Source organism: Alosa pseudoharengus, unplaced genomic scaffold, assembly GCF_046254945.1.
Source record: "Alosa pseudoharengus isolate Yale_2024_CS ecotype anadromous, Long Island Sound unplaced genomic scaffold, YU_APseudo_1.1 YU_APseudo_1.1_scf_13, whole genome shotgun sequence".
NCBI lineage: Eukaryota > Metazoa > Chordata > Actinopteri > Clupeiformes > Clupeidae > Alosa > Alosa pseudoharengus.
The window spans coordinates 31,677,234-31,687,233 of NW_027468598.1; the positions used below are offsets into that span (position 1 = coordinate 31,677,234).

Below are 10,000 nucleotides of genomic sequence, written 5' to 3' on the forward strand. Positions count from 1 at the left end.
GCTTATACTTCTTAGTCAGGTTCAGCCAGGCGCCCAACGCTTTTGAGTCAGTGCAAGGCTTGGTAAAATGGGACTGATGCAATGTTAAATATTTCTCCTCTTAACAGTCTGCGATGCTTTTTTGTAGCTAGTCGTCGTGCATAATGGCTCCCTCTCAAGGGTTTGCAGGGACTTCTCATTTTATCAGCGGAATGTTGGGAGCTGGAACGGAGAATACTTAGCACTGCATGGGCGAATCTGTTCACACACACACAGACATAGAGACACACACACACACACACATACACTGCAGAAGTCACATGCAGACACCTGAACACACACTGACAAAGGAAATTGCATAAATAGCCTGCAGAGAGATCCACACATCTCCAAACATACACCTTGCAGTATAAGACAGACACATTGACAAACATACATACAGGAACTGAGACACTTACACACGTATGTACACACACACACACACACACACACACACACACACACACACACACACACACACACACAGAGTATCTCTCCATCTCTCCCCTCACCGGTAGTGGATGTTCTAGAAGAGCTTCCTGCAGAGCTGTGAAATCTGAGGTTGTGCAGCACAAGGTTGCCCCCAGCAGGCGAGTAGGCGCCACTGCGGAGGAAACCAGTGCTGTGGTGTTCATGGTCTCCCGTCAAGACGTCGCCCTCTTTCATCTCCCCATGCCGAGCTTCTTGGTATTCACAGCAGCATCCCTGGCAGGGAAAATAATTACATTTACGCGCTTTTATGTAAAATGTATTAAAATGGAAGTGTATGCGCAAACAATAAAGAACGAAGCACGTATCAGATATTAATTAGCATCTCACGGAGCGATAACAGTAAGAGGGAAATTATTCATAGCCTACGTTAGCCTACAGAGTGGCGGCAGCAGGCCTCGCAGATGCTCTCATGTGTGTGTGTGTGTGTGTGTGTGTGTGTGTGTGTGTGTGTGTTTCCGTGGGAGGCTGATCTTAAAAGATGCCCCACATAGCTCCCAGCCGGTGGTTCTGAATCGGATCCGGCGTGGATCTGGCTCACATCCGCCGCTATCATCACTGGGTCGTTACTCTGTAACGGCATGGTAGGGGTGGTGGTGGCGGCGGTGGCATTTGAGGGCACAGCAAGCAGGTGGGCATGAAAAATGCAAACGGAAGCTCCCACACTGCGTCCACACAAACAAGCCACTGCACACACGCCCGTGTTTGAGGCATTCATCTGGCCTTAGTGTCATCAGGAGGGAAAGTTACATGTTTCTCTTAACTGAAGGACATTCACATGTTTTTTCTGGCTAAATGCTTTTTTGTGTTTAATTAAAAAAAAAACATTTACTCTGTCCATGCAATATGTATGCTATGGCTTGCCCATGAAGAAAAACTGCCAAACTGAATGTGTGGTGTTTGGCTGACAACTGACTGCCCAAACAAACTGTAGGCCTATAAAATGATAGCTATTGTCATAGTGCTATTGATCACAAGTGATGAAGCCAAGCTCTTCTCCAGTGTACAGATTGCAGTAACGTGAATTTCCGCCCCTAACAGCTAAGCCCTCTGAGTTAGCTGCAACTGGGCATTATGTAATAGACTCTCTGACCTGATCTTGTTCATCTCCGAGCCTGGGTGATATTACCCAAATAGCTGCCCACGGAAACGCTGCAGTTGTGGTGTCCCGTAACGCAGCCTCCCCTGCCCAGATGGAGAGAGATGTGTAAATCAGGCGACCAATGATCTGTGTTTGACCGCTATTGGGAATTTATGGCGTGTAACAGGAGCATGCTCAGGGAAATTTGGGCAGATTTATGACATTTATGCTACGCTTTCTCAGCCGAGGATTAAGGTCATGATCAGACTATATTTTAAAGAGGGGATCCACCTCGGCAAGTGACAGGAAGCCTGGGGCAAGGTTATTGCCGTTCGGTAGGAGAACGTTACTTTAAGCAAATAGGCAGTCCAAACATATTAAAGTAATGATGTTGAACAATTCAAAAACACAGCAGATGGGAGCAAATATGGCAGGCCATTAAAGATCTTATCCTACCATATGCTATTGCACACTGAAAACCACAACCTTTGCATTGTTTGTGTAAGGATGAGCTGTTATAGTTCACCAGGCTGTCTGCGTGCTCTTGCATTTCTGATCATAGCCAACGCACGCAGGCAGGCAGGCAGGCGTGGATCTGCCTCGGACTCCAACCCCCACCCCGCCACACACACACACACACACACCCATCAGGGCCAGATCCAGTTTAGCCACTATAGCTTCCTCCCCCGTTCATGATCACAGGATGTTTGTTGACCGGAAAGCCCGGTTACCCCCTCCCTTTTCTCTTCGCCATGGCAATGACCCCACCCACAGCAGGTGTAGTTGTAGACGATCTGGCCCAGGCTTGGCATAGATCAGGGCCAGATCAAGGCTGGCTCCATTCCAAATCTTTAGAGCTTTATTGGGGCTTCTTCTGGCACTGACTCTCTCTCTCTCTCTCTCTCTCTCTCTCTCTCTCTCTCTCTCTCTCTCTCTCTCTCTCTCTCTCTCTCTCTCTCTCTCTCTCTCTCTCTCTCTCTCTCTCTCTCTCTCTCAATTCAATTGTCAATTCAAGTGAGCTCTATTAGCATGACAAATATTTTTGCATTGCCAAAGCAGAACATACATTTAGACATACATTTACATAGAGAATGCTTGGAATACAGTACATGGCAAATAGATACGCATCCAAGATTAACAAACAAACTGGTGTGTGTGTGTGTGTGTCTCTCTCTCTCTCTCTCTCTCTCTCTCTCGTCCTCTTGCAGGATATCCGTGATGGAGCTCGCCCTCCTGGTCGTCGTGACCCTGTTGGCGGTGCCTCCGGCCGCCTCCATGTTGTGCCCCAAGCGCTGCACGTGCCAGAACCTGCTGCCCTCGTACACGGTGCTGTGTGCCAAGACCGGCCTGCTCTTTGTGCCGCCCAACATTGACCGGCGCACCGCCGAGCTGCGGCTCATGGACAACTTCATCACCACGCTGCGCCACCGCGACTTCGCCAACATGAGCAGCCTCATCCACCTGACGCTCTCGCGCAACACCATCAGCCAGATCCGCCCGTACGCCTTCGCCGACCTCCAGGACCTCCATGCGCTCCACTTGGACGCCAACCGGCTGACGGTGCTGGACGACACCCACCTGCAGGTAGGGCTGTGACACTACATGTGTCCACCCCGGTACCGTTACACCCCTATACCGAAGTCCTTTTGGGCAACTCCTCTCCACTGGGCAGCCATATTGCAACGCATTTTGGGCACTTATTCATAGATATTAGAAAGCTAAATACCACACTGGGCTCCAAAATGTACGGAAATATCGCCAACATCATGATGGCAATGATCACTGGAGCCAGTGGAGGAACAGGTGTCTCTGATTGGAAACCAAACAGGTGTCTCTGACTGGAAACCAGACAGGTGTCTCTGACTGGAAACCAGACAGGTGTCTCTGATTGGAAATCAGACAGGTGTCTCTGATTGGAAACCAGACAGGTGTCTCTGATTGGAAATCAGACAGGTGTCTCTGATTGCCGGCAAGTGTTGCCCATAGACAGTATGGTGTTTGCCCACTGCAATATGACAGCAGAGTTCACGTATGCCACCTAATAGAACTCGATGGACAATGCGGTATTTAGCTTTCTAATATCTATGCACGTATCGATCATCTATTTCTGGCAGAACTGTGCGTGTGCAAGGCTTCACGACACTATCCTCGATCCAGCTGCGAAATCACAACACATGATTGGCACGCTGTATTCACAACATACCACACGATTGGCACGATGTATTCACATGTCAACTTTTGGCGGCAGAAGGGGTGGGATATGTGTAGGCAACTGCCATGTTTGCGATACGAACTAACCCCATACATTTCTATGGGAGATTCTCTGAGTGCTGTGTCTTCTCAGTCTCTGTCTATACTTGCCATCGGTGTGGTGGGGCAGCGCTAGCGGACAACCTGGGCTCAAATCCTTCAAGTCTGTGCTGTGGATAAAAGCATATGGGCAATTCCACGCAAAACTGTCACATACATAACGCCAACTAAATACCATGGCATTGTGTTGGCGTTATGGATGTGACAGTTTTGCGTGGAATTGCTTCTCTTTACTGTAACTCCTTGATTAAAAACATTCTATATCCATTACCTGAAGGATTCAGCACCCAGTCTAACTGACATTAAGGAGTTGAGCGCGTTATTCCATTTTTTTTTTCTTCTCTGTACTTGACCTGCAGGGCTTGGTCAACCTGCGCCACCTCATCCTGGCCAACAACCAGCTGCACAGCATCTCAGCCGGTGCCTTCCAGGACTTCCTGGAGACGCTGGAGGACCTCGACCTGTCCTACAACAACCTGGCGGACGTGCCCTGGGAGACCATGGGCATGCTGGTCAGCGTCAACACGCTGAGCCTGGACCACAACCTCATCGAGTACGTGCCCGAGGGCATCTTCTCCAACATGCACAAGCTGGCGCGTCTGGACATGACGTCCAACAAGCTGAAGAAGATCCCGCCGGACCCGCTCTTCCTGCGGATCCCCGTCTACGCCAAGCTGAAAGGCTCGCCGCTCACGGCGCTCGTCCTGAGCTTCGGCGGGAACCCGCTGCACTGCAACTGCGAGCTGATGTGGCTGCGGCGACTGACCCGCGAGGACGACCTGGAGACGTGCGCCTCACCCCGCGAGCTGGCCGGCAAGTACTTCTGGACCATCAAGGAGGAGGAGTTCACGTGCGAGCCGCCCATGATCATGCGCCACAGCCCCAAGACCTTCGTGATGGAGGGTCAGCGCGTGAGCTTGCGCTGTAAGCACATCGGCGACCCCGAGCCGTCCACCCACTGGGTCAGCCCCGACGGCAAGGTGATCGGCAACACGTCGCGCACCACCTGCTACGAGAACGGGACGCTCGACATCCACACCACCACCGTCAAGGACTCGGGGATGTTCACGTGCATCGCGTCCAACGCCGCCGGGGAGGCCACCGAGAAGGTGGAGCTCGTGGTCAACCCGTCGCCCCATTACAACCCCAAGCTGGAGCCAGAACCGGGTCCGTCCGACATGCCCACCTCCATCAAATCCAACGCCAGCGGCGGCCACTCCAAGACCGACCAGCCACGAGTGAGCGTGTCCGAGCTCACCTCCTCGTCCGTCATCGTCCACTGGCCCCCACAGAGCGAGATCCCTGGGGTGCGCATGTACCAGATCCAGTACAACAGCTCCACCGACGACATCCTCATCTACAGGTGAGCCAGCGTCTGTCTGTCTGTCTGTCTGTCTGTCTGTCTGTCTGAGTATAAGTATATATAAGTATATATATAAGTGTATATATTCTTTTGATCCCGTGAGGGAAATTTTGTCTCTGCATTTATCCCAATCTATGAATTAGTGAAACACACTCAGCACACAGTGAACACACAGTGAGGTGAAGCACACACACTAATCCTGACGCAGTGAGCTCCCTGCTACAGCGGCGCTCGGGGAGCAGTGAGGGGTTAGGTGCCTTGCTCAAAGGCACTTCAGCCGTGGATGTGGGCATGGGAGAGCAGTGCTCAACCACTTCCCCTACCCATATTTTTCCTACAGGTCGGGGATCGAACCGGCAAACCTTCAGTTATAAGCCCGAAGCCCTAACCAGTAGGCCACGCCTGCCCCTTCACCCTCGGTCGGTCGGTCGGTCGGTCTGTCTGTCTGTCTGTCTGTCTGTCTGTCTGTCTGTCTGTCTGTCTGTCTGTCTGTCTGTCTGTCTGTCTGTCTGTCTGTCTGTCTGTCTGTCTGTCTGTCTGTCTGTCTGTCTGTCTGTCTGTCTGTCGGGCCGCCGTGTAATAGCACCTCAAGTCAGGGATAAAGAAAGCCACGAGTGCTGGAATCTTTTGAAATCACTTCTAATTATCATCCATTAAGGGATGCAAGCTCACAAAGGGAGTGCAAGAGACAGAGAGAGAGAAGGAGAGAGAGACAGAGAGAGAGAGAGAGGCAGAGAGAGGGAGAGAGAGGAAGACAGAGAGAGAGACAGAGAGAGAGAAAGGGAGAGAGAGGCAGAGAAAGAGAGGGAAAGAGAGAGAGAGAGAGGGAGAGAGATTTTTGGTAGAAGGCATAATTGCAAACAAAATTCTTGCAGTGTTCTCGCAGTGTTTCATGAACTGCCATTATTGTGATTTATGGAGCATCCTCAGTTGAGACAAGGACAAACAGCTACTTCACATTCAGGGCATCTCCTGAAATATCTCAAAACATAATGCTTCATCTCTGCATGTCTGAGCACCCAACAGATAGTCTTCACATTATACAACAGCCAGGAACTGTTAGGTTTGGGCTGATTTGGGTTATGTTTTTCTGAATACAGACATGAAAATCAGCTTGTTTCTTTATGTTCAGACTGTCATAAATCATAAGACTAATCATCTCAAATGTGTCATGACACATAGCAAATTTTGTCATAAATTGACACGACAATCATTGATGTGACATTATCAAGTCACTGTAACAGTTAAATCACACAAAAACGGTTTCGTATTCCATGACTGTTTCAGATTCAGATTCATAGTCAGGCATAGTGTTTGTGGCATCACAGATTTCAAGATCTGTCATGACGGTAGGTGTTAAAACAGTTTTAGTTTGACAACATAAACAACACACTGGTCACAGTCAGGTTTTGCCAAAGAAGAGCAAAAAGTGTTTTTTTGTTTTTGTTTTTTTTTGGTTTTGGAGTTCTGAGAAGTGTCCCTCTACAAATTATCAGTGAGCACTGCCAAACCCTGCAATCGCCATTCAAATGAGCAAATGAGCTCCCTGTTAAATTGTGGCCGTTACTTTTACAATGGAAATGAGACGCCACGCTCTCATCCTGCAGGGAACAGTTACCATTAAGTTCCCTCTCAATTTGAAGGCGCACCAAATGTTTAGGGATGAGCTTGGAACTGAGGGAAATTTCCATACAAATGAAATCGACTGATAACTTCTCTTGTTTTTCCCGAAGAGGACTCAAATAAAATCCCTTAATTAATTAAATAAACAATACACACCCAACAGTAACAAAAAACAGGATTTTGTATATAACATGTCTTCAGTATGTGTGTAAAATGAAGGTGAAATGAAAGTGGCTGAATGCATTATGCATTGCAGTAATAGTGTTGTTAGCTTCTCTCCTTGCTCACTAGACATTCGCCTACAACCAGACTCTGTATCCTGAATGGGGATGTGCTCTTTCAAAGTGCAGCTTGTTATTTTCGAAAATATGTGGTAGAGGAAGAAACTATTAGTATTATTGACGAGGCATTGATTGCTACCCTTGCTTCTTGTGCAGTACTGGGAGAGTTTAGGAAAAGCTTGGCCTCCTCAGCAGAGTGCTTTTCTCTTCCCCTCCTTCTTTTCTTGTCTTCTGCCTTTTAGTCGCCACTCTCCGTTTTGGCCTAGACTACGGTTCTGTTTTTTCCTCCTCCTCATCGTTCTCCTGTGTCTGTGCAGTGAACAGCAAAAGCTTCCTCTCATTCTTCACGTCGCGCCCCAAGGCCCCCACTGTCTTGGAGAATGGATTACTGCTGTTGCCTGTTGCTAGGTTCACCTCTATACAGAAATGATTACATTGATTTTTCTTTTTAATATTCCGCCCCACCCCCACCCCATCTCGACAGTAACTCTGGAGCGATTCTTCACTACGGAAGCCTGTTAGCATGTAATTAACTTCCGCCGAATCCCCGCGGATAGATTAACGGTACAGTAAGAGGGGAAAAATACACATATGAAAAGCAATTTGCTGTTAATTACGTGGAAAGCAAAGGGAGTTCTTTGCTTTATTGCGCCACACAGCAATCAGAATGCATTTCTGAATCAATTAAGCATGCAGAAACCTCAGTCCCCACAGAGGGAACGTGTCAGGCCACCTGGGTTCTGAGCTACAGACCCGGGATCGGACCCGGGCCAGGTTTAGCTGAACTACTGGACATGAGGGGATACTGTGGAGGAGATGGGCTTGGGCTCCGGACCCTCACTTGAGGAGTTCAGAGAGAAGAGGTGAATGTGAGGATGTAGATGCCCCTGAAATAGGGCCCGATCAAGGAAAGATTAGGGCCAGATTAAGGTAGACACAGGGCCAGATTAAGGCAGACAGGGCCAGATTAAGGCAGACACAGGGCCAGATTAGGGCCAGATTAAGGTAGACAGAGGGCCAGATTAAGGCAGACACAGGGCCAGATTAAGGCAGACACAGGGCCAGATTAGGGCCAGATTAAGGCAGACACAGGGCCAGATTAGGGCCAGATTAGGGCAGACACAGGGCCAGATTAGGGCCAGATCAGGGTCCAGTCCGAGCTGCGTTGGGGCCAGCCCTGCTCCGAGCCCAGCTGTGTGGTGGTGAGGGCTGAGTCAGATCAGTAGTCGGCTCAGTCGCTCCTCTCCCTCACTCCTCTATTGACTCACAGCCCCTACAAGACCTCCATTATCTCCTCTCAACTCTCCCCCTCCTCGCTGTTCCTCTGCTCTTCCCTCTTTAGCTCTCTCTCTCTCTCTCTCTCTCTCTCTCTCTCTCTCTCTCTCTCTCTCTCTCTCTCTCTCTCTCTCTCTCGGATGGTTGATAACATTGAGAGCTTTCTTGCTGTGTGAGGGTGGGGAGGATGGGCAGGTTGTTTTCAACATATGAATCTGCTCTGCCAGCTTAGTGATGTTTTTTTTACTTGTAAGTTGTAGGTGTTTTAACAATGTCTTTATTTTGTAGTGGATAAACACCTGATATTGTTTCAATAAAGGAGTGTTAAGCCTCTCTCTCTCTCTCTCTCTCTCTCTCTCTCCCTCTCTCTCTCTCTCTCTCTCTCTCTCTCTCTCTCTCTCTCTCTCTCTCTCTCTTCTCTTTGAACTGACTCATCTTCTCACATTTATTTCTCCTTCCCGATGTCTTACTTTCTCTCTTTTTCTCTCTCTCTCTCTCTCTTTCTTAAACTCTATTATTCTGCCTGTTTCTGTCGACATTTTACTCTCCCCCCCCCCTCTTATAATGACATACACACACTCTCTCACTGTCTCACACACACACACACTCACCCCTCCCTAACCAGGCTCCCTGTGTGTGCTAGCGGCTCTAACTCGGCGACAGCTACTAGACTGACAGCTAAGGGACAGCAGGGGTTAGAGGGGTCATGAAGTAAAGAGCATCACCTCAAGCAGGCGGTGTGTGAATGTGTGTGTGTGTGTGTCTGTGTATGTGTGTGTGTGCTAGTGTGTGTGTGTTTGTGTGCACGTGTTGATCTGACCGCTCCTCACCGAGCCTCATTACTGCCTGACCCCACCTGTAAGCTACAGCTGCCGCACAGCTCCAGGGCTGTGTGTGTGAGGAGTGGGCGTTACCGAGGACTCTAGCTCTAATGAAGGCTAGCCTTCCTGCCCCCTCCACACAAACGCAGACACACACACACACACCCCAGGGTCATCACTTCCTGTTTCATCTGGCTGCTGTTATATATAGTGGGTCATGTGTCGTGGGTGAAGATCAGTGGCTGGCGCTGTTAAGAAAGCCCGCCCACTTTCATACGCAACTGATTAGCTTTAGCCGCAGACTCGTACACACGCTAAGCACACGCTAATTAGGTTTGTAATGAGGCCGCAGTTTGACATTGAACCTTTGAAGTCGACTGGAAATGCAGTCCGGAAAACATGAGAATAGGTGCTCTCATAAGTGATGAATATGTGTGCAGATAATGAACACATAGTATGGTAATACAAAATAATAACTCAGACATGCAATGGCATAGTAGTTGCTTTGATTTCCAGATGAGCTGAGCTTAGTTGAATCATCTGCAGGTAGGCATTCATCTAGGGAATGCAACAGCAAGATGGTTGGATGATGACCTCACTGAAGAACCCCATTCCATGATCTCATATGATTTAGAATTGGTGTACATGTCACAAAAGCATCATCCTGCATAAACACTTTCATATCAGGAAATACATCAGGAAATAAGTAGGAATGTGGATTGCACACTCCTCTTCTCTT

General features: G+C 48.9%; 1 protein-coding gene across 2 annotated transcripts in view; it reads left to right on the top strand.

The window, feature by feature from the left end:
* The first annotated feature begins 2,806 nt into the window (after positions 1-2,806).
* The window catches only part of LOC143121252 (leucine-rich repeat and fibronectin type III domain-containing protein 1-like protein), an 11,286-nt gene continuing 4,092 nt past the window's right edge, over positions 2,807-10,000 (top strand). For both annotated transcript variants that reach the window (XM_076281622.1, XM_076281623.1), the window contains exons 1-2: positions 2,807-3,172; positions 4,258-5,261. In XM_076281622.1, coding sequence (XP_076137737.1) covers positions 2,807-3,172; positions 4,258-5,261 — 1,370 coding nt within the window. The remainder of the gene's footprint in view (positions 3,173-4,257; positions 5,262-10,000) is intronic.